General features: G+C 36.8%; 1 protein-coding gene across 4 annotated transcripts in view; it reads left to right on the top strand.

Moving 5' to 3' along the window:
* Positions 1 to 25,650, top strand: part of Sara (Smad anchor for receptor activation) — a 133,921-nt gene that overhangs the window by 26,806 nt on the left and 81,465 nt on the right. For all 4 annotated transcript variants that reach the window (XM_072297273.1, XM_072297271.1, XM_072297272.1 and 1 more), the window contains exons 4-5: positions 6,322 to 6,442; positions 19,111 to 19,272. In XM_072297273.1, the coding sequence (XP_072153374.1) occupies positions 6,322 to 6,442; positions 19,111 to 19,272 (283 nt within the window). The remainder of the gene's footprint in view (positions 1 to 6,321; positions 6,443 to 19,110; positions 19,273 to 25,650) is intronic.

Genomic DNA, 25,650 nt, shown 5'->3' with positions numbered 1-25,650 from the left:
ATGAATCGAAAAGGAATTTTAAACATCATAAATGGACTTTACGCCCCCAAAAATTTCACGAAAGACACCTCACTAGCCATAACAGAGCATACATGCCCATTTGACTTTTAAGGGGTGAAATTCGACCGCCATCTTGGATTTTGGGGTCTCCAAGAGGTCATAGTAAATTTTGAAGCACATATTTGACATTTTCGACCAAAAAAAAAAAAAAAAAATAGGAAACTATATACGTTTCGACTGTAGGAGTCGATTTCACCGACTTCACCTCCGTGGCGGTCATCTTGGACGCCATCTTGAATTTAGGGGTATTCTTAAAAAATTGAGCTTGACACCATCGAGGTTCTGTCCCAGGAGATCAAAATGAAAAAATCAAACCATGTAGCCTACTTGCGCCTTGAAAGTTGAAAAAAAATGAACATGTGCTGCAAGACCAAGCTCTTCTCCAATTTCAAGGTTCCTATGGTTAGTTTATGTTTTCATGATGAATTTCTTGCTCAGAAGAAGTCAGTTATAATTTTATTTCGTCCTTGAGAATCTTTTGAAAACAAATGTCCATTTTAGTGGACAAAGCTAGTCAATGAACTCTCATAATCATGTGAGACAGAATAAAGGGGGGGGGGGGGCATCAGCCCCTGAAACCCTCCCCTCTGAACAGATTCGTCTTAAAATTGGAAATATATATGCAATTGCCATCAAAGTTCAATCTGGAGTTACGGTTGCCAATTGTGGGGTTGTGCAGCTAAGTCAAATTTGAAAAAGATTGAAATAATGCAAATGAAAATTCTACGTAGTGTAGCTAAAGGAAGATGGTATGAGAGAAATGCAGATGTCCGTTCTGACCCGCACATTGACTCAGTGGAGAATTACAATACTAAAATGTACACCTTTATGAACTTCGTCTGCACGGACACCCCAACCCTGAAGCGTTTGCTCTCTTGGAAGGGAACCGTTGCATTCGAAGATTAAAACATCGCAAACCCCACAAGCTTGGAATCCAGGAATTCTCAAAATTTTCTTTCATTTAAATTTAATCTCCATGTGCTCTTTGAATGCAGTCAGGGGTTCCGAGGACTTTGGCCAGTAACGGCTGTCCACAGTTTCCAAAATTAAAGTAAAAAAACTTTTCCACCCGGAAGTAGATCTGTTTTAGTTTTACCCACTCATTAGTCAGAGGCAGTATGTTTAATGTATGTAAAATGTAAACTATGATATAAATCTTTACCGTTCTCGAAATATGGATTATTAAAGTCAAATTCAAGCATTTAAAGATGAAATTTCATCTAAAAGTGATATTTGTACAAATTATTTTTATATGTCCAAATAAAAAAAAAAAAAATCAAAGTTCAAAGCTTGCCACTTTGAAACGGCTGAGCGGATGGGCAGGGGAGAGGATGGTAGCACAATGAATAAGGGAAAGAGGTTCTTGAACCAACCTTTTGTCGCCCAGTTGGTGAGGGAAAGGAAGATTTTGGACAAAGCATTTGTCGCACAGTAAAAAAAAAAGCAAGTTTTAAAAAAATTACTTGGAAAACCGTTCATTACACTGTGGCTTACGGACAAACAATTGCATAATTGAATCAGTGAGTTTAAAAACACACGAACTCAAAAAAGGTAAAATGTCCAAGAAAGACAAAAAACTGGTGAAGAAGTTACTTTAAGACAAAGTTTTTTTTTGCTGTAGGACAAGTACTTGGAGACATTGTGTAGGACCAACAAGTGGAAAATACGAAGTGACGTCCTGAAATTGGGTTCATTTTGCTTCTACACGAAAAATAGACAAATCTAGATTGACGCATCTTTTTACAAGCTGCCACCACCCAACCGTTCTCGAAATATCGATTATTAAAGTTACGATTATTTCATGTTTCCGCCCGGCATTGTGGCGAGTCAACTGTGTGCCACTGAGTAGCACCATGTGCCCTCCGTATGAACGCCGGTCAAGTTGCTACATCCAGCGACTTGACCGGCCTCTCCTCTCAAGTGTGCTGTGGCCAAACAGAAGCGCGCTAACCTCCTGTCTTGCAGCTCCCGGGTTCGAATCTGGACTTACCCATTCAATTTTACTCTCCATTGCAAGTATTAATGTATTATGTATTATGTACTATTTTTTTATTTACTAGTGTGTTTTATTTTTTTTTTATCACACATGTACTGTTTCTCATTCATTCTTTTCTGTTTCATTTCTTCCTTCGCGATTTTAATGCACACTTTTTTCATTTGTGCTTATTTCTTTTATTCAACTTTAGTTAGTGTGTATAAAAGAAGATGAGTATAATCTTTTTATATTGAATTTAAGAAAAAATAAACATTTGGTTATGAAGTCAGAAAGAACGTGAAATTTATTAATTGCTAGTATTGTTTCCTAACCTTGTAAGTCCTATTTGAAAAGTGCTCAAATGAAAAAGAGCCTTTACGATTTTACCTTGCACTTATCTCTCCTGCTATAGTTTACCTACTCGTTTTTCTACTTAACATTATCTGCATGACTGTTCCATTCCAATAGAATTCCTTAGGAAAGGTAACAACGCCTCTAGGTCGTTTACTCTTTTCGGTTTATTTATTTATTTTCTTAAATTTATTTTTATTTTTTTCCCCCTTTTTTAGGGGGAACTTTTAACTTTCCCTCGGTGGGAAGATCGGCTAGGTGCAGAGATGGAAGATGAAGATCCCTTGCCTCTAACTCCTTGGTAGAAGGTAAAAGCTCTAAAGATCAGGACATATCCTACAGGACAGAAGGTGGTGATTTCAAAGCGACTGCTCTTACGGAACCAAAAAAAGAAATAAGCAAGAAAAAACCCTGAGAACGAATTAAAGAAATAAGCACACTTAAAAAACAAAATAAATATAAAATAAAATAAAAATAAAAATAAAATAAAAAAATAAAAAATAAAAAAATAAAATAAAAATAAAATAAAAAATAAAAAATAAAATAAAATATAATAAAAAATAAAATTAAATAAAATAAAAAATAAAATAAAATAAAATAAAATAAAAAATAAAATAAAATTAAAAAAAAATAAAATAAAATAAAATGAAAAATAAAATAAAAAATAAAATAAAAAATAATAAAAAATAAAATAAAAAATTAAATAAAATAAAATAAAAAATTAAATGAAGTAAAAAATTAAATAAAATAAAAAATAAAATAAAATAAAAAAAAAGTAAAATGAAAAAGAAAATAAAAAATAAAATAAAAAATAAAATAAAATAGAATAAAAAATAAAATAGAATAAAAAATAAAATAAAAAATAAAATAAAATAAAAAATTATATAAAATAAAAAATAAAATAGAATAAAAAATAAAATAAAATAAAATAAAATAAAAAATTATATAAAATAAAAAATAAAATAAAAAATAAAATAAAATAAAAAATAAAATAAAATAAAAAATTATATAAAATAAAAAATAAAATAAATAAAAAATAAAATAAAAATAAAATAAATAAAAAATATAAAATAAAAATAAAATAAAAATAAAAAAATAAAAAATAAATAAAAAAAATAAAATAAAATAAAAAATAAAATAAAATAAAAAATAAAATAAAATAAAAAATAAAATAAAATAAAAAATAAAATAAAATAAAAAATAAAATAAAATAAAAAATAAAATAAAATAAAAAATAAAATAAAATAAAAAATAAAATAAAATAAAAAATAAAATAAAATAAAAAATAAAATAAAAAATAAAATAAGAAATAAAATCAAATAAAAAAGAAAATCAAATAAAAAAGAAAATAAAAAAAAAAAAAAAATAAAATAAAAATAAAATAAGAAATGAAATCAAATAAAAAATAAAATAAGAAATAAAATCAAATAAAAAATAAAATAAGAAATAAAATCAAATAAAAAATAAAATAAAATAAAAAATAAAGTAAAGAAATATAAAGTAGATTACAAATAAAATAAATTATAAACTAAAATATAATAAAATAAAAAGTAAAATAAAGTAAAAAATTAAATAAAAAATAAAATAAAATAATAAGTAAAACAAAAAATAAAATAAAGTAAAAAGTAAAATTAAATGAAAAATAAAATCAATTAAAAAATAAAATCAAATAAAAATAAAATCGAATAAAAAATAAAATAAACTAAAAAATAAAATAAAATGAAAAATAAAATAAAAAATAAAGTAAAATTAAAAATAAAATTAAAAAACCAAAATAAAATAATAAATAAATTAAATTTAAAAATAAAGTAAAATCAAAAACCAAATAATCTAAAGAATCAAATGAAACAAAAAAAGAATGAAATAAAAAATAAAATAAAATAACAAATAAAATAAAGTAAAAAATAAAATAAAATAACTAATAAAATAAAATAAAAAATAAAATAAATTACAAAAATAAAGAACTAAAAAAATGAAAAACGAAAAGAAACAAACCAATAAAAAATATTTTAAAAAATATTAACGAAATGACTAAAATAAATGTGCATTGCAATCCCTAATTTTTTTTTTCAAATGGGTAGACCCCCTTTGTGATACCTCGTTCGAAAGAGCATAAAAAAAGAAATTTTTTCGCGTAAACCCGAAGTCATTATCTCAAACCGTTTCAAAATGGCGGCCGGTCAAAGTTCATAATGGCCGAAAATTGGCAACTCTGCTTATTGCACATGGATTTGCTTAAAATTCGGTATCTGACGAATTTGCTGTTAGATTTTTTAAAAAACCCTAATTTTTCAAAATGGCCGCCGGATTTGGCTCAAAGTGGCCGAAAATTAGACAAACTCGATTTTTGCCGATGGATTCGCCTGAAATTCGGTTTCTGGGGGTATTTTAACCCGAGAAGAACGAATTCGACGTTAGATTTTTAAACAAACCCAAACAATCGAGTTTGTCAAATTTTCGGCCACTTTAAGCCTAAACCGGTGGCCATTTTGAAAAATTAGGGTTATTTTAAAAATCCAACGTCAATTTCGTTTTTCTCGTGCCGAAATACCTCCAGACACCGAGTTTCAAGCAAATCCATGTGCAAATAGCAGAGGTGCCAATTTTCGGCCACTTTGAACTTTGACCGGCCGCCATTTTGAAACGGTTTGAGATTATGACTTCGGGTTTACGCGAAAAATTTTCTTTTTTATGCTCTTTCGAACGAGGTATCGCAAAGGGGTCTTCCCATTAAAAAAAAAAAAAAAAAGTTAGGGTCCATAACCCCCCCCAAATTTGGGGGTGGGTCAAAAAGTAGATTTCATTGACCTAGGACTAACCCCCAAATTTCATTTTCCTAGCTGCAGCCGTAAAAAAATTAAACAGGGGTCCCGGGACTTTTGCCGCACCCTGTATACCATCTTGACCGGCGCTCATATGGAGGGCGATTTTTGTTGCTCAGCGGCGCTTAGTTGACTCGCCGAAACGCCGCGTGGAACCTTGAAAAAGTCGTAACTTTGAAAATCGATATCTCGAGAACGGTTGAGAGGTGGCGCCTACAAAAAAAGAAGAAAAAAAAAAGTCAACCTTGAATCTGTCTATTCTTCATGCACAAGCGAAATGAACCCAATCCCAGGATGTCACTTCGTATCTTCTCTTTGCAAGTTATAATAGATCCGCCATGTTTAATGACTGGTAATTAGGCGTTTACAAGTGACCGAGTTCGTATGCTCTTGTTCTCACTGACTTTCAGATACTGATTTTTCATGGTTTTTATCCCGAAGAATTTATAATTTTTTGACATGTAACCTTTGAAAATTTTCGCAACTTGTTGGTATAAGATGTATTGAATCGAAAAAATAAAACCATTAAATCGATTGGCCACCCTTTTTTCTTGAAAGGCCCAAATTCGGTATTTCCATTAAAATACTAAGTCCTTTCTTTTTTTCAGTATGTTTTCTGATAAATATTTTAGTTTATGGCATTATGTACCCAAGAAAAGTGTTTAATAAGTTACCGGCCCTGGGAAAGTCCACTGCTCTCTCCCCCCCTCCTCCAAATGATGTAGAGAGGCCCAATAATAGAGCGTGTTTTCTGTTTCCCGTCCTTTTTCCGTCACTGTTTCGAGCATTTTCGAGCAATTCCTTAAGTTTCTTTTGCGCGCAGATGCGTCTGCTTCTAAACCGTGAAAAAGTAAAAATCGATAAAAAAAAACCGAGTTCATGTGTTTTGAACTCGCTGGTTTAATCACCGCTCCCACTTCGGGAAGTATACTTGCTTCCCGCGGTGGATACGCGGTTCATATGAAAATTAAAAATAGCTGGGTGCGCACAAAACTCTTACTGTAACGCGAGCTTTCCTCGCGTTCCGAAAAGCGCCGGTTTTTTTCGTATTTTTTTTTTTTTTCGTTTTCAATACAAATTTGATTCCAATTCTTGATTATTTTTTTTTTTCAGAGTCAAAAGTGTTATTGATGGAAAATCACTGGATGGTATCCCTTCCATTAGGGTTCATAATGGCACTGACTTCTTTGGAAATTCGAGGCTCATTCGATGGACTGAAGTTTTTATATTTCATGTGAGTATCAGAGCCGTACATTTTTCTATGAAACTTATTTCGTGCCGTCTTTTCACTCATGTCCTTATCCTTGCTGAAGTTGTTCTTTCTACTACCACCACTACTAAGATGCCGCTCTTAAGGGCTTCCATAGGCTCTGCAACACCCAACCGCCACTGATGGCGATCCTGCCAGAGCCGAGAGCTCCTTCAGCAAATCGCATCACTTCATTTTCTGCCTTATTCCACCAATCCACGATTTAGCAGGGCCTCCTCTACGTTTTCTGCGGGAGGGGGGGGGGGTGGGCGGCAATCCAAAACCTTCGTTGATAACCTATCGTCTGGCATCCTTTGCACGTGTCCATATCAGACAAGCTGTTTCGTGAAAATGTCATGCACCTTGTTGTTTTCGATGCCCATAATTTCACGTATCCTTTCATTCAAATCCTTCGTGAATTCCTTCCAACTTCCGTGATCGTTCCTTGGCACTTCGGCCGATCTGCGCCAGAAATCCATCTCAGTTGCCTTAGGAATGTCCTGGGACCGTTTCTTCTACTGCCGTACCTCGCTGCCATATGGTTTCGATGATGGAGTTGTAAATTCGCTTTTTGTTAACTTTGGATGTAGTCTGGTCCCAAAGAACCATCACCTTTCATCATTCTAATGGCTTTTCTTCCCCGTAGATTACCATCTTTGATTACCTGGGCCAGTCTGCCGTTTCACGGATGTTGGGTCCAAAATTTTTATGTCCAAACTGTAATGTCCAAAATGGTACGTCCAAAGGCGAAACGTCCGAATCATAATGTCCAAATCTTGAAAGTCCAAATATACATAAGCCCATTAATGAAATGCGCAAATGCATTAAGTCCGATTTCAAAAGGCCAAAATATTTACCATGAGTGAGGAGGGGAACTATGCGTTTTCTTCTGCAGGCGGAACTTTCAATTTAAGCCTATAACTGATGGCGCGGAGGTAGGTGTCCACTGTTCCAGCTTGTTTGTGGTCTGCATATTGTCCACAATACTCTCAACCTGTTGCAAGTTCATTCGATATAGCCTTTTGATTGGATATCGAATCCTCGTACGTCCACCGTTAATTTGTGTGATAGCAACAAAGTTTGCTTGTTCATCTTTGCATAGAAATTCAATGAATTTCCAGAGATTGGCATGGTGCGTGATAATTCGTCGCTGAAACCGCGAGTGCCACCCTCCCACAGTGTTGGTGGTCCGCATTGCTCTGGTTACTGTTTCGTTATAAGCATTCCACACGGTAGGAGGAAAAGTCGGAGGCACGTTTCTTCGTCTCAATCTTCTACCGACAACATACGTTTCTTCGGCATATATGAGAAGCTGCGCAGAATCAGGATCTGCGTTACTTTTTATATCCCTGGAAACTCGGATTATGTCATTCAATGGCACAAAACATAATAATAGCGTTTATTGATGATGAAATCACACATACAATTTGAACAGAAAACTTTATCACGCCCAAATACCCCATGGCCTAGGCCGTCTGGGGGAGGTTAGCTTAAAAACCGGCCATGCCCGCATACAATATAAGGATACAAGAAATATACAAGAATATCAGGATATAATATAATGAAATCAGACAATAATATGATAAGATGAACGCAACTTCAGAAAGATATTTTTTACTCTTAGTTAATAATTAAATTCCTGTACTAACATCTGTCTATAACCCCAAGCAATTTTACAATACCTTACTATCTTTGTAACACTCTCTCCATTGTTTATGAGGTCAAAAAAACGTTCCTTTGAAAAACATCTTTCGCTCAAAATCTCAATCCTAAATTCCCGCAACACGGGGCAGACTGCCAAAAAGTGAAAAACGTCTTCTCTTTCTCTTGCATTACATAGCGAGCAGATTTCCTTTGTGCTATTAAAAGAATAAGCATTTAGGTACAACAATTCACACTAAATTTTTAACATCCAGCTGATATTTGAGCCTTGTATTTCCTGATCATCCATCCAATTGTGTGTCACATCTCTAAAATAAAGTTCTTTGTAAGTAATTCTCTTAACGCACTCAACCACTTTTTGCTCGAAATGGCCTCTCAGATGTTCACTCATTTTTGCCACTACCAGGTTGATATCCGTGGTCTCCTCAATACATTCCTCCAATGGAACTCCATACACCTGTTGTAATTCTGTCCAGTCTTTGTACCAGAACAGTTTCCTTTTTATAATTTCTTAAGCAAAGAAGTTGGGGTATCTATCATCTTTTAGCTTTAAACACCTATTTTTGTAGGCTAGATGTATTCTGACGGTATTTATGAGCAACGGTAGTATATGGGTTTCCAGGTACAGAATATGATCAGGTGTATATAGGGGTAGTCTCAATGTTGTTTTAATAAAAAACTTTTGAAACACCTCCAACGCGTTGTAGCTTTTCGCTTCCCAAATTTGGGCACCGCAGCTAACCATACTTTTACGTACCGCATTGAAGATTTGCATTTTTGAACTAAATGGCATCTCATTGTTGAAAGTTATGTTATTTAGAGAGTTCATAGCTAGCTGCGCACTTGCCACTTTGGCTTCAAAATGTTTGTAAAAAGACAGCTTTGATGTTAAAATGACTCCTAAATATTTATACTCGTTTACTACCTCTATTCTTTTTCCATTGTACCACCATCGCTCATTTCTTGCTAACTTCCCTCCATTACTGAAGATGACAATCTTGGACTTGTCCAGATTAACATGCAAATTCCATTTTTGACAGTATCGCTCCAAACACTTTATCATTAATTGTAATTCTGAACTGCTAGACGCTAGTGAAACAATACATCAGCATATGCCATTAGACGAAAAATTTTGCCTGCACAATCTTAACTCCTCCTCTCATGCCCTCACAAATATCGTTGATAAATAAGGCAAATAGTATTGGGCTTAAGATACATCCTTGTTTCACACCCATTGTGGTTTCAAACTCCTCCGTAACTTCATTTTGGCACCATATACTGGCTCCCGTACCCGTATACATGTTTCTTATTACTTTAACTATTTTACTCGACAGTCCCATTGCCGTCAACTTACAAAAGAGGCTATACCTATCAACGTGATCAAAGGCTGCCGAAAAATCAACAAAAAAGGCATACACTTTTCGCCTCTTAGCACTAAGATGAATTTTAATGATGCTAACAAGATTAAAAATATTATCAATCGTTGAGTAGCCTCTCCTAAAGCCTGCCTGCCATTCATGTATCACATCATTTTGCGACACCCACATTTCAATGGCACAAAAGGTAAACCTAAAAGTTTTTGGATGTCATGACGGACTGATGGATTCTCTCGGTCTAGGTATCTACTTCTTAATCCCAAATTTACCACGCGGCGCCAAATACTCTGTGAGAAATGAAACAAGCACCCTTTAATCACTACATCTGGGAATACCGTTCTGGCTGCGTTCATTGCGGCAACCTCGAAGTCCATCAATATATGTTGAGGATTGAGCTCTTAATTAATGGGTCGGCATATTCTTCTAATTTCTCAAAAAACCAGACATAGGTCTGTTCAGTTTTTCGTGTACACAAGCAATAGGCGAGAGGAAAAACATGCGTCACTGCATTATTTGTCACAACTCCATGCGCAGTGTACAGTTGGTAAAACATATGTGGGACAGTTTTGAACGTACCATCACATAATATTATCCTGCTGGAACATGAATTTCGAAACCCAGTATCTGAGAAAAAGAGAAGCTTCCGTTCTGGATCTTCTGGACCGCTATCAAAACGTAGAAAGAGCCCGCCCCTTGTTGATTTATCATAGGGATGAATCAATTTGAAGTCTTGAAGCGATTCCGGAATCTGAGGTGTAGCAAAATTCTGTTTGCGGTTCGTCATACGAAGTAAGTGTGTTCTCTCTGGCAACAAATGTAGCACTTCTTCGTCGTGCACATTCTCAACTGCATCGTCGACAATGGCATTCGGTGGACTATTCGGGTTTTGACGGGCCGTGTCTCTCACATTTGCAACAATTCTTCTAGCCTCCACCTCCGCAGCATTCGGTTCATGACTGTGAGCTGTTGGCCCTTTAAAAATTGTAATACCTTCATGAACGCTGTAGTTTGTCACAATACGTGCATTACACTTCTCCCTCCGTTCAAACCTCCAGTAACTTCGCGTCTCCTGCTTATTTTTGGAATGATAACGATACAAGAAATTTTCATGACTCAGAATTTGTTTCCTTTTTTTGGAGGTTATAAGAGTAGTCATTGCAATAAAAAATAGAGGCAGAAAAGAGAGCAATGTCTTACTGATAGAATTTTGATGACTGAAACAACGGAGTAATTTTGGTTTCAACGATTAATTGTAATTTTGTAATTGTCAGTGAGGATAGTAGCAAATGCAGAAACAAGCATTAATTTTGAATGGTGCATGAGGTTAGAAATATTGAAACGTTTGAAGTCATAGTAACCAGTTCATTCAATGCAAAGTCGTAATGTGAAGTAATTTTGAACATCAACTGTACCATCCATCGATGACTTAGGTTATACTCAAGGTTAGTTTGAGACAGAAATTAACATAGGCCCTTATGTAAGGGGGGGGGGGGAGAGAAAAAACAGCATTTTTTATTTCACATAATAGAGTATAGACACCACTTCCTCGGCATTGGACATTGTATGGTACCTTTGTTTGACATTTCATAGTTTTGGACTTCCATATTTAAATTTTTTTGTATGCGGACAACTTAGTTTTTCGGACATTAGTTAATTGGACTTGTGAATAATTGGACATAAGAAATTTCTGGACGTAAAATTTTTGGACTTCAATGTTTTGGACATGTCATCTAGGAAGCAGTCTGCCATCTGATGTTAAACGCACACCGAGGTGCTTGTATTGTTCCCAACCTCTGATTTCCTGGCCATCATCTAAATCTATGCTTTGCTGATCGCCTCCTGACCTTAACTTTTCTGTTTTGAGAATGCCGACTTCTAAGTCTCACTTCCGATTTTCGACAACCAACTTCCGAGCCATGTATTCTGCATCCTCTACTTCTTGAGCAATAACCACTTGGTTGTTAGCAAAGCACAAAGTGAAAAGGGTGTCTATCTCATTTGAAGGAACGCTCATGCCAGAACACTTCCTTTACCATTCTTCTAAAACTTGTTCCAAGAAAACTCTAAACAAAGTGGGTGAAAGACAGCAATCCTACTTTAATCCTTCGTCCTCATAAAAACCCTTGGAAAATCTCTCTGACACCGAATGTTACTGTAAGCGACACTAAAAATTTGCTCAATCGCTACTGTAAGTCCACCACCAAAACTAGATTTTTCCAAGGCTTCTCAGAGTTTCAGCAACGGTACGCTATCTTAGTCTCTCTAAAGATCTACATTTTTTTCTCAATAATCTGAGTGAAACAGAACAGATGGTCAACCGTCGATGTACCCATTCTAAACCCGGCCTGCTCCTCCGCTTTATTCGTCTTCCATTCTTCCTCGATCTCTGCTTAAAATGCAAAGAATCATTATCCCCATGTTCTTTATTTGCTGCACTCTCTCCCTGGATCTCTGGTAGCCTTTCCGTCAATAAATTTTTAATATGGTCCACGAATTGTTTTGAAGTTACCGGTGATATGATGTCTTTTTTTATATCCCTGCAGAAGCCCTTGATCACTTTCCAGCTTTCCGCACTCCTCCTCTCCCCCCCCCCTAAATACATCCCTATATTTGAGTGGGTACTCTCCCAGATATCATTTTTCCTCCGAACAACCAGTTTTCGAACTTTTGCCTATTTTTGTTTGAAGGCTGTCTTATCTGTGGCGCTTCTGGATGCCAAGAAGTTGTGGTACCTTTTCCTTTTCTCAATGATTTCTTCTTTGATGCGACTATCTCACAAATAAGGTTTCTCCTTTGAAGTTCCTTCACCGCAAACTGCTAGACTCTCTTTCACAGCAGCATGTGCACTCCTTGATGCACTCGTATGTTGAACCCTGGAACTTATATATGTAATTTTGACAACGCCGCATCATCTAGTGGCGATTCATACCTCGATTCATAATTCACTTAATAAGAACTTGCGCTTAGCAGCCCCTCCTTTAGCTAGTTAGTTCTCCCGAGATCTCCTCAGTCAAAGCACCCTCTTGTATTCTTTTCAATAAATATGTAATTCGTACCTTAAAATGACTCTAAAATAATACCCAAATAATACCTATTCTCATTAGGTTATGGGCCCAGGATTACGCTGAACGCGACGCGGTATTGTCGTCCTGTGGATTAATGTGTTTTGTGGTTCCTGAGGAATGGTGCGACTCGATGCTCGGAAAAGGGAAGAAACTGTAAACTACTTTCATCATGTTGTGCACTGAATGATACAAACTGAAACCCCGTTCTTTGTGTCTAAATTTTAAAAAAAATGGGTGTTAAAACATTTTTAAAACCAACTTGTGAAAGAATGAAATAAAAATATAAAAAATTAAAATAAATTAAAAATTAAAACCCAATGTGTGAAAGAATAAAATTAAAATTTAAAAAAATTTAAAAATGTTTAAGGACATAAAGTGAAAATACTTAATTCTGAACTATGTGAAACTAATAGTTCAGAAAAATTAAAATGACTTTGAATTTTTTAAAATCCGGAACTCTTTGAAATTTTGAAAGATAAAGAAAAAAAAGAAAAAAAATTACAATCATTCTGAACTTTGTGAAATCTGAAAGACTAAAGTAAAAATTAAAAATGGATAACACCAAGCGTGATGAACTTCGGGATATTGAAAAACTGAAAGATATCAGCAATTTTCAGTTTTGGAAATTTTAAGTGACATTCGTTCTGAAAGCTGGAAATGCGTACGAGATAATGACGGGACAGAGTGTGAAACCTGCAGCCGCGGATGGGGAAGATGGAAAGAAGGAGCACAAAAAACAACTCAAGGAATGGCTGAAAGGAGACGCTCTTGCACAAAAAGTGATCGTCCAAACGGTGGAGAGAAGTGTGATGATTCATCTCATGAACTGTGACAGTGCGAAAGCAATGTGGGATGTACTTTTAAAACTTTACGAACGAGATGACACCGAACAAAGATGCCAACATCTGGAGGAATTTTTCAATACTAAATATCAGAAAAGTACTTCCATCATGAGCTACATGTGAGTACTCTGGAGAATTTCTATACAAGATTGAATGCTATTAAGGGAAACGTGTCTGAGCATATGTTAATAACTAAAATTGTAACACCCTTACCTAGTCATTTCAGCTATTTTTCCGCAGCTTAGGAAGCCACAGCTACTGACAGTAAAACTTTGGTAACTTTAAAATCACGACTCATGGCCAGGGACTGATAGCGGAGGTTGACCCCCAGCATACGTCGAGATGCCGCTTACGTAGGGATGCCGTATGCCCAAGTAATCGGATCTGCCAGCATACGTTGGTAGCCGAAGTTCTAGGTATGCTGGCATACCTCGCCGCGAAGGATCCCAGGATACGAGGGTGGACGGCTACATTGATATGCTAAGATGCTAATATCCCCTAGGTATCGGCTACCAGCCGGCTACTGAATGCACCAAGATTGGCCGCCGCAGTTCGCGGAACTTCCATTGAAGCGGTCGCATTGAGGCCATTGTCTCCACTGTCCGTCCCACGGGATTTCCAGGGTGAACGTCGGGCCGAATTTCGACGTATCCAGCTCTCGAAGGCTGCTACAGGATCCAGCTACTATGCGGTTGCCGGGATCTATCGGGTCACCGTCTAGCCGGCTACCTGAGTATCTCGGGATCCGTATGCTGAAAATGATATTCTGAGGATCGAAGCCTTCGACTTACCAGCATAGCATACGATGTGCATGCCCCGAGATCCAGGAGCCTTGAGCATAGTTCAGTAGCCGGGATCCCGTATCCGGGCTAGATACTTGCGGCCAGTCCCTGCTCATGGCTGAGGAAAATCGTCACAAAGGCGAAAAGGAATCTAAAGGCTTAGCTTTCAGAGGACAAGTGCAGAAATGTTACAATTGTGGTAGAGTAGGGCACCGTTTGAAAGAATGTAGGGATAAAATTGTCTGTAATCTATGTAACAAACCGAACCATGTTGCCAAATTTCGTAGAAATAAAAATGGCAGTGCGCGTAATAAAACTGATAACAAAAATAAAGGTTCTCACCATCCTTGTGGAATTTGTAAGAAGACTAACCATTCAGAGGCACAATGTTTTTTTAGAGATAAGAATAAAGTGGTGAGAAAAACAAGAGATATAAGAATGGTAAATCTGTGCTTATGGCAATCAATTTGTACGACTGTGACGTCAAAACATGGGTTATTGACTCCGGCGTTACGTCACATATCTGTCGTCTAGGGAATATTTCACTGAATTCGTTAAGTGTGATCACAAAATTGGTGTTGCCTAAGAGGGCGAATTTTTGATCGCCAGAGGAATAGGAGTGATTCATTTTGATCGATTTATTTTACGTGATGTGTATTATATCCCTGAAGCGTCTAGAAATCCAATTTCCATAAGTGTAATAACCCAGCAAGATGGTCAGGTATTCTTTGATAAAAATGAAGTAACCATTAAAAAAGATGGTAAGTTTGTATTTAAAGGCAATCAGGATGAATCAGGTCTCTTTATTGTAAATGCAGAGGTTTGTGAACCAAGTGAGATTAAAGATGAGGATATAGAACGTAACGCCTTCCTTACGAGCCCTGCAAACATGGGGCAATTGGGTAAAAGAAACATGTTAAAATTGTTAAAAATGGCCGAAGGCATTAATTTAACTGAAAAAGACATTCTGAGCATGTGTGACAAAGAAGATAATTGTGATGTTTGTTCGCGTGCATAACTAACTCGAACCCGATTTGGAAAAGCAATAGAAAGGCTAATCTAGAGAAAAATCTATTGTTTTTAAAATCCTTCACGGAAGAATTGACGGACAAACGAGTTTGATGCATCTTGAAAGAAGATAACCAAGGGACCATAAGAGTTGTAAAAAAGGGTCAATTCAATAAACGATCGAAGCACATAGATGTGCGTTACCATTTCATGCATGAGAAATTTTCGGAGGGTTTTTCCAAAATCCAATACTGTCCATCGAGCCAACAACTTGCTGATATGCTCACAAAACCTCTCCCGAAACAAAAATTCACATCACTCAAAGATAGGATTGTGGAATAATTTCAGAAATAATTCTATTTACTGTGCTTCTCAGCATATTTTTCAAACACTCTGAAATCTTAACATAATTCTATGTTTTCTTTTCTATGTCTACATAACACTATTAAAAATTTATTTACTGGTAATAATATTAAGTGTCTTTTTGTAATGATGAGGAGTAGAGTTCTTCCGTAAGAAGGACACATAGGTTTTGATGTATCCCCCATATTACAGTAAGTGTTTTTATTAGAGAAATGTCAAGATTAAGGGGGAGTGTTGAACCCTGGAACTTATATATGTAATCTTGACAACACCGCATCATCTAGTGGCGATTCATACCTCGATTCATATTTCACTTGATAAGAACTAGCGCTTAGCAGCCCCTCCTTTAGCTAGTTAGTTCTCCCGAGATCTCCTCAGTCGAAGCACCCTCTTGTATTCTTTTCAATAAATATGTAATTCGTACCTTAAAATGACTCTAAAATAATACCCAAATAATACCTATTCTCATTATCGTACTTTTGTTCGGCACTGTCAAAAGTTCCATCTGAAAGCTTCTCATCTAAGTGTATCCGATACAAAACCTTGACACTCTCCTGGCTTTTACAAATTTTACCATGCCGTTATGACTGTGGATTTTTTAAAAGTACTAAGCCATAAAAGAGCTTGATGCAAAAACGGCTTTTTTCGCCCCCCTCTGGAATTTCTTCAGACTTTGTCTATTGATTACTCATACTTGAGCGCTTCTTTTCCCAAATTTTCAGACCCCCAAAAAATTTTGGGGGGGAGCTAGGGGGTTGGAAGTCAAAACCTGTGAACCTCGATATCTCTCGAACGAAGAAAGATATCGAGGTCCGGTTTGGACGAAAAATCGTCTAAAATTGCATACTTTAAGATTCTAAAGGTCGAAACCCGATATCGCATTTTTAAGTCAACATATGTGCTTTTTTCCAGTTTTTAGGTCTAGATAATTTCTTTTAAACGAAAAATTTACAAAGATCTCAATTTTTTATTTGAACCAAAACCAGTTTTTTAAATTGTTCGTCTTTTTCCGCATCCAACGAGTGGTCCATTAAGCTGGGGAACCAAACGGTTCCGGAGTTATGATCGATTGAAGTTTCCACTCAACGCGCGCCGACCGATTTTCGCGCGCAAAAAAGTCGGATTTGACTGTTATTAAATCAGATTGACTGTTCAAACTGAGCGAAATGCATTATTAGGGACTCTTGAGGGTCGCCGAGTTCAGAAATTACAGATATTTCCAAAAAATTCACGTTTTTAAAATTACAGCTCTGTAGCGCTATTTTAGAGGCCTACTGAGCGCCGACCGGCCGCTCAGTGGTCCTGTACGGAGCTGTAATTTTAAAAAAGTGAATTTTTTGGAAATATCTGTAATTTCTGAACTCAGCGACCCTTAAGAGTCCCTAATAATGCATTTCGCTCAGTTTGAACAGTCAAATCCGACTTTTTTGCGCGCGAAAATCGGTCGGCGCGCGTTGAGCGGAAACTTCAATCGATCATAACTCCGGAACCGTTTGGTTCCCCAGCTTAATGGACCACTCGTTGGATGCGGAAAAAGACGAACAATTTAAAAAACTGGTTTTGGTTCAAATAAAAAATTGAGATCTTTGTAAATTTTTCGTTTAAAAGAAATTATCTAGACCTAAAAACTGGAAAAAAGCACATATGTTGACTTAAAAATGCGATATCGGGATTTCGACCTTTAGAATCTTAAAGTATGCAATTTTAGACGATTTTTCGTCCAAACCGGACCTCGATATCTTTCTTCGTTCGAGAGATATCGAGGTTCACAGGTTTTGACTTCCAACCCCCCTAGCTCCCCCCCAAAATTTTTTGGGGGTCTGAAAATTTGGGAAAAGAAGCGCTCAAGTATGAGTAATCAATAGACAAAGTCTGAAGAAATTCCAGAGGGGGGCGAAAAAAGCCGTTTTTGCATCAAGCTCTTTGAGAAAATGGCCGTAGGGCACCCCTTTGAAACATGTAGATTTAAAATATGTCCAGTTTTTTTCGTTTAAAGTAGCAGTCATTTCTGTAGCTGCTAACGTGTTGACAGCTCAAATCCTTGATATTTTCGGCGTATTTTAAAAATTTAATTACAAAAAACTCAATGAATGTTAATTTTATCGATTAAGCCATACATGTACGAAACAAGGAGAATCTTTTGACCTTAAGCTTTTAGTAATCCATGCGGTAGTTTCTGCAGCACAGGTAGCTAAAGATTCTCGACCCGCAAAAACTTCTACACCCGAGAAAAATAGCCCGAAGTGCCCAATCAACAAACGCTCCCTTTTTCGCTATTTAAAAAAGAAATATTATAATAATGTCACGATCTGAAGAATGAAATTCACTTTCTTGGCAATTCATGAGTTTAGAAATCGGTTCCCCTATTTTCTCACAATCGCTAATACAGGGATGACATTTTGTTAGCAATGAGCAAATTTGACTTCCTTCATGTTACACATGTGTAGGATTGTCATAGCGGTGTCGTGGTATGTAATGCATGCCTGTCAGGCTAAGGGGTATGATCAGTTTGATAGTGGTGTTGGGTGGAACCCATACTTTTAGAACTAGACATTTCAACGTAAGTAAAAAAAAGAACGATGCCAATTTCCCTTGGCCAGTAGGGAAAGAGTAAATATGACAAGTGATATGTGTGGTGACAATGCCTAATATGCTTAGTTACAGCAAGCAGGTCCGTGCCAGCATCAGGTGTTGCCATTCGTGGTGTGCGTCAAAACGCCCTTTAAAACTGAGTGTCTAATCTATTTGCACAGACTATAGATTAGTTTTGTGGTGTTTGATGGGTCTGAAAGCAAGGGTCTCAGTGAAAGTGGCAATGGAAAAATCTGGGTAGTGCATCAACTGACAGCTGAATTTGTCGAAATGGGAAGGCATAGCCTAAAATTTTTCGTCAAACCTAATAGTGCGTTGCATACACCCAAAAACCTTGTACTTTTTGATTGGAATATGCCGCTTTCAGGGCTCATTGATGGTGCCGTTGGGAGTCATTCTGGAAGGGGCAACACGTTGAGAGCCCCGACTGGAGCAAGATGGCGGCCGTTAAAGTCCGGCATTTTGGTTTTTTTCAAAGCGCTGTACTTCGGTTGCTAGTGATCCGATTTTGATCAACTTTTTTTTTAAATGGGAGGTAATTTTCGGGAAAACAACTTTATTCCTTATCAATTTTTCTGTTAAACTTTTTATATATATATTTTTTTTGAAAATCGAGCTCACCTGAAAAGGTTCCAATTTTTGGAAATTTCGAGGTCAAATAACTTCCCGCCGATCAACAACACAAAGTTTGCCGCCAAGTACTCATTCTACCACCACAGATTTTGCTACCATGTTGATTGTATAAATTCAGAGGCCATGAATGCGCAGTTTATACCTTATTTTCTGCTATCTTAATATTTATGCCTTCAAGTGAACTTTTCTTGGAGTTGCTGTTCTCACAAAGAGTGTGGAAAACAGTTAGGTTACTTAATGTTTTCAAGAGACCGAATAGCAAAAAGAGGTGTCCAATGATATAATTGAAAATGAGGCATTTATATCATCGAATTTTTTTAATATTTGCAGTCAGAAGAAGACATTGCAAAAGGAGGAGACTCAATTGATGTCAGTCGGCTTTCTGAATCCATCGCACAAGCCACCTGCAAAGCTTTAGTTCCGTTATTGGATTTGTTAGCGTCAGTTTCACTTTATACTTTAGCTCTTCGCGTCTCCATCCATCCTGACAAGGTGAGTTACAAATTTTCTCCACTAAAGCTCAGAATGCAATGCTTGAGTAAATCCGCAACCATTTAAAGTGGAGAATAATCAATTTATCTCACTACACCGTTATATCTCTAGCCTATTGTATAATATACCCCATAGTCTAAGAGCCAGCTCCACCCTCGGCGCCACTACTCGGGGCCGCTTGAAACTTCGCTAAAACATTGTACTGACCTCCCCAGTATCGGATTGGGCAGTATTAAAATTCGAAAGTGGTACTTCTGGCCGCTGCGCTCCGCGAATAACGGAAAAAAGCGTTCATGAAATACTGTAGAAGACGCACTTTATGGTCGCCTAAAAGTGTTTTAACAAGTGCCTAGCCATTTTTCTCCATAAAACTTGTTAGTTTAGGCATATTTGATGTTATTTGTGCCCGAACAGACAAATCCGAAATGGAGCGGTTGATCGGCAGTCCTTGAAAGTGGCTCATCTGTGCGATTTCATTGCGCGGAAGAGCCCTTTTGAGGCTCTTGAAATATGCTTTTACGTTATTTCCCATCCTTTATTTTGTACAAACGTATTGTACGAATAAATTTGAAAGTATTGCTAGCTCCGCAGACGAATTCAAGTTCATGCGGGTGATCGGCAGACCACGAAAGCGGCTCTTCCGTGCAATAAAATCGTGCTGGTAGGGCAATTTGAGTTGGGGCTGTTCTATTGGTCGTCGGTAAGCTACCGGAAAAGTTCCATTAAGAAAAAGTTACGATAAGAGCGCTCTTACCGATAGAAATCTGAGTTTTTGGAGCTGACGAAAATCAGCTGTTGCCATGTGCTCATCTATTTTACGCGCCACACTGTGGATCGAGTCATTGGTATAGGTCAGTCATGAGCGATTCGGGCGAATCACATTTTTTAAGGGACAAAAGTGTTCCTCAAGAGTTATATTTTAAGGATCTCACATTGATTTGGGAGAAAACTTGTTCATTTTTGTAATAGGAGGCATCGAAAAGGGGCTTTGCGTAACTTTCAATTTTAGCGAAAAATCGTCTGAGTCTTTCTATTCCATTTAACTTGCTTTCTGTTTAAATTAATGCTAATTTCATTGATTGATTCTTATCCTTTAGGGTCTGGAGAACACATTACGCTAATAATTTTTTTGTGTTTTGCCCATTTTTTCAATAATTATGTTTGCGCTAGTGTGCTCTTATCAAAAAGCAAAAAAAAAGTTAAGGTATACTTTTAACTGCCCATCCGCCACCATCCGCCAGAAAACTTTGTTTTAGCATGTTAGTAGGAGTCCTGAGAATAAGATTCCCCAATATTTGGGTGCCACTTTGCGCCAGTTTGGCCGTCACATCACTTTTGCATTCGGAGATTGCGCTAGCTTTATCTCGAATATCAAGCGACCAGTGAACTCTCGTAACTGCTAAATGACCCAAGTAAGTATGATTCCCGTTCATCGGAAACCGAAAAACAAGTTTCACCATCAGTACGTACTCTTTGGCCTGTTTTGCATACTTAATTATTTCCTAAACTACTTGTCTATAGGAGAACTAAAAAAAAAAAAAATCTGGCAAATTTTTACTCGAACATCCTTCTATATCCCTTAGAAAGCTTTTTTGGGACGTATCAGTAGATGGCTTGAGGAAATTTTTTAGCAGGTAACCCCCCCTCCCCCCCACTTGCCTGGCCCCTGACTATGATGCCATTTTATCTGTTGCCCTCCGCGATCGCGCGCGACCGGTCACCGGTGAACTCTGATAACTGATGCTTCTCTCAAACAAGTACATATTTTTCAATTTTTCACCTATTTTGATGTAAACAAAGTGCAATCAGTGCGACCCTAATTTCACTACAAGTACGCTTTAACATTACAAGTCCGGGAAATTTTGGAATTTTTTCGGTCTTTTGCGTTGCTTGTTTTTTAAGTTTGATGCGATTTGAGAGCGGAAGATGAGGATGAGAGTGATGGAGAACTGAATATGAAGAAAATGAATAAGGAGAAGCATATGACTGATACGTTACATGTTTTATTTCTTTTTGTTCCTTTTTATTAGCCATCTAGTTTTTTTTCCTACTCTAAGTTCCTGCTCCGTACTCTAAATGTAAATATGAATTGAAAGTAAAAGTTATTTTGAATATTTTCAAAGAATTCATAAATGTGTTTCATTTGTTTTTTCACCGATCCTTATGCATAAAAATGATATCTTATGACAAAGTTTCGAAATTAACTTTGCTGTGAAGGGAATGATATATATCTGATGCAGCAGCTCATATCTGGGTAGGTATTTTTGTGTATTTGTGACACCTATTTGTAAGTTTTAATAATTTTATTCATAATCCTTCATTCATCTTCTTCCCTCATGAAAAATTAAAAACTCTGTCCTACAAAGTAAAACACAGACGCTTCAACTTCGCACCTGTATAGTTTTTCCGACAAAACGCACAAAAACGGGTCTTCAGGTACGTTGTTCACCAAAAATAACATAAAAAATGAATTCTACGCAAAAAATTACATGAGAAAAATGGTACATGATTGATCAAATGACCAGCTACGTGCAAAATGCAGTCGGAATCATTGGCATAAAAAATTCTCCAAAACATGCCTAAGGAATCGGTATAATGCGACTCGCTGACGCTAAAATCGGTGGCATAAACAACTCCCCCCTCCACCTCCCCTAAGGCATCATGGTTCAGTTTTTGAATTCGGATGGTCAGCCTAGCGGAGGATAAAATAGACTCAACAAACCATCAGAGGATAAAATAGACTCAACAAACCATCGGAAGATAAAATAGACTCAACAAACCATCAGAGGATAAAATGGACTCAACAAACCATCGGAAGATAAAATAGATTCAACAAACCATCAGAGGATGAAATAGACCTAACAAACCATCAGAAAATCTTAAAGGCAACCAATGAACCCGGGATGTCAAAACCATCAATTAAACACATGCGTTGAATTGGCAACTTTGATCCCCAAAATGGGGTGCAAAACTTCGAGATAGGAAAAAACGCCAATCGCCACTTTCGATTGTAGTTGGTTAAGACCTGCAACATAATAAAAAATCAGCTGATTTAATCAGGCTCTCTTTTTCTATTAGGAGGGACCTTTGTCCTTTATCTACATAGGGTGTTCAAAAAGTTTTGCACACTTCCGGCTTTGAGCGAACGAAAGCAGCTATCGATTTGCGGTTTAAGTGTGCTTAAAGTAAACGTAATTACCAATAAAACAAGACCAAGAACAACTCTCTAGCTTAAAAAATGACAGAGATACAGGGTTTTGAAAATGACGTGTAGCGTGACCCCCTCCAGGATTTTTAGCTACAAATATGTTTATCAAGGGAAAAAAAGTTAAATGAGAATTGCGTGATTTTATTGGAAAAACCTAAAAAATCTAACGGAAATTGACGAACTTCAAGTTTCTTCATCGGATGACACGGATGACTCAACATTCGGCTGTTTTTTCGAAGTATTTTCCACCACCTTGAACACAAAGCTTCAGCCGCTCTGTCCAATTCACAAGGATCGTCTTTTCGAAGTCTTCTTGACGGAGGGTTTTGAAGCATTTTTGAACAGCGGTTTTGATATGGGTTATGGAATCAAACCGTGTGCCTCTCAGAAATTTCTTTGACTCAGGAAAGAGCCATTCCAAAGCCTAAATCAAAACCGCTGTTCAAAAATGCTTCAAAACCCTCCGTCAAGAAGACTTCGAAAGATGATTTGGAAAATTAGAAGGAAGTAGAGAGAACTGAGATAAAAGCTTCAGCAGCAAAAATTACGTTGAAGAAGCTATTTTAGATTCCTGAGTATAAAAGCCTATTTACAGTAGTGACTCGCAGGGGTTTTAATTAGGAATGCCCAAAAAATACATGTGGAAGTGGCGATGATAGCTATAGCCGGGATTTAATCGAGCATTACGCCTTTTCGATGTGTTTTGAAATTAAGAGAGTAAGAGTAACATACCTTCATATGGTGCAATTTCCTTTAAGGATGTTTTTTTACTTTCTTTTCTTTTCTTTTTCTTTGTCTTGCATATGGATTATATGAGTAATTAACCTTTAATATGCGTTATTTAAAAATTCCATTAGAGAGGAAAGTCCCTCCAACTCCGACTCCCCAACCCCGACTCCAACTCCGGTTTAAATGAGTGTAGAAAATGCAAACTTATTTATTGTTAAATAATACCTCTTTTTTATCTGAAACTGTGCGAATAGACGTATTTAAACCCAATTATCAGTGGAGTAGTAAAAAAAATGAAATCGGCAACAAAAATTTCAAAGAGCCATGTACCTATCTTAATATGTTTGAAGAGCGAAAACGCCCTGTAAGTGAGCAAACCAAGTTGCGTGATGTGCCATATTCGAGCAGTCAAATTAGTATGGTCAGTGCGATCAAAGTCATAGATTTTTTTTATGGGAAATTGCCACTTCGGGAAGTCATACTAGATGAAAAAATAGTTTTTTTTGTCTGTAACACCCTTTTTTAAGTTCGTGCAGGATCCATGATTGCAGCCAAGCATTGTTTGAAGTGCTATATCTCTGTTGCTAACCGTCCAATTTTGATGTTCTTTTTTTTAAGTTAGAGCTAGAAGGGTCCAGAGTATGATTCAATTATAAAATTTTGGACTTTTAACCAACATTTTCCCCAAAATTAAACTGTTTTTTTTTTTTTTTTTTTTTTTTTTAAATTCCTACAATTTTGAAGCAAATTAACTTTTAACTGAGCAGGAAAATTGATTTTTTTCTCTTCATCAGAGGTAAGCCTCAATCTCGGGTTTAATTTGATAGTATGATCATTTTTGTGCTACGAGAAGTTAACCCGCGAGAGCCATTTAGAGCGATATTTCCAACCCGCGCTCGTGGCCACAGGCGCTTCACTTGTGTAAAACGCGCTGTATCTCTCCAACCATTCGTTCGATTTTCAAACCTTTGGTCTCGTTTGAAAGCTACTCTTAAGACCATTTCAAATAATGTGCATTTTTACATTTCTCTTTAAAGTAGTTGCCATGTTATGAAAAGAACATGAATTTTTTAATTTTCGATCATCTTAACAGCCGTTGATTTGTTTGTTTCTGGTCGCAATTAGAGCTTGTGCGATTTCGCCTGTATATTGTTTATGTATGTATCCATGGTTATGCACCATATTTTGTCTCCTTGTTCTCGCTGTTCATTTTGCATTGTTGACACCGTCAACGCTTGCAATACCTGACACCGTCTTTCCAAAATATCAAATAATTGGCTTCTAGTTGGGCACTCTTTTTTTGGTGCCACTTTTTCCCATTCACTCTGAGTCTCTTTGTCAAATTTTCCAGTAATTAAGAAAATTAAAATTGGATCTTAAGTTAGCGTTTCTACCTTTAATGCATCTAGTGCATGACAAGCCTGTTGAACTTGAATAATTAATTTAGGAGTTGATCCTTCTGTACACACCTCTGGCAAATTTACTAGAAAACTGAAATGTTTATCCACAATGACTCTTTGATTATCAAAATGCTCTGACAGTATTTCTAACGCTGCTGGATAATTTTCATTTGTTAGCTCCAAATTCTGTAATAGAGCAGCAGCATTTCCTTTTAAAGCAGATTTTAAATAAAACAACTTTTGAACTGAAGCAAGAGACCTATCTGCGTGAACAATGCAGTTGAACATTTGCCGAAAACTCATGCAGTTCTCCATCGAACAATCAAATAATGGTATATTAGGTATTTTCAAGGAAGAATTCCTTTGAGCAAAATTGTAGCCGTATTCACTCACATCAGTGGATAAACGGGAACCCCCATCAGACAGTCTGCAGTTGGTAACTGACTTCACACTGAAATACAAACTCTGAAAATTGCTAATGTCATTCGAAATGTCTCCATTGCTGTTGTTAGAAATTTTGTGTACAATATTTAAGTATTGAGACAAAAGGAGTGTTATGGCACTAAGTCTCACTTTGAGCTGTGACGTGTCGGCTGGATTTTGGGCTAAGTAATCGGAAAATCTCCGTAACTGACCTTCGTAACTTATTTTTGTGGTATGTAACGCAGTAAGTCGTGCAACCGTACATTGGGATTTGTTATCTGACATGTTATAAAATCACAAAAATACATAAAAATACACAGAAGGTAGAAAGCGGCAACTAGGGGCGAGAGAGGGTGCCAAATGAGGGGCAAGAGAGGTTGCCAAAGGTGAGAGAGGAGGCCAACTAGGGGCTAGAGGGGGTGCCAAGTAGGGGCGAGAGAGGATACCAAATGAGGGGCAAGAGAGGGTGCCAAATGAGGGGCAAGAGAGGATACATAAACAATGAAAACAAAAATGACAACTGGGGCCCCAAATAGAAGGGAAAAATAATAGAGTTCAAATCATATGTTCAAGCATCAAGATGCGGTGTAGAGAAACGGAGGGAGAGACGGTGTGGAG

Source organism: Bemisia tabaci, chromosome 2 (genome assembly GCF_918797505.1).
Source record: "Bemisia tabaci chromosome 2, PGI_BMITA_v3".
Lineage (NCBI taxonomy): Eukaryota > Metazoa > Arthropoda > Insecta > Hemiptera > Aleyrodidae > Bemisia > Bemisia tabaci.
Note: the sequence above shows the minus strand (reverse complement) of the source record. Positions and strands in the feature narration are given on the sequence as shown.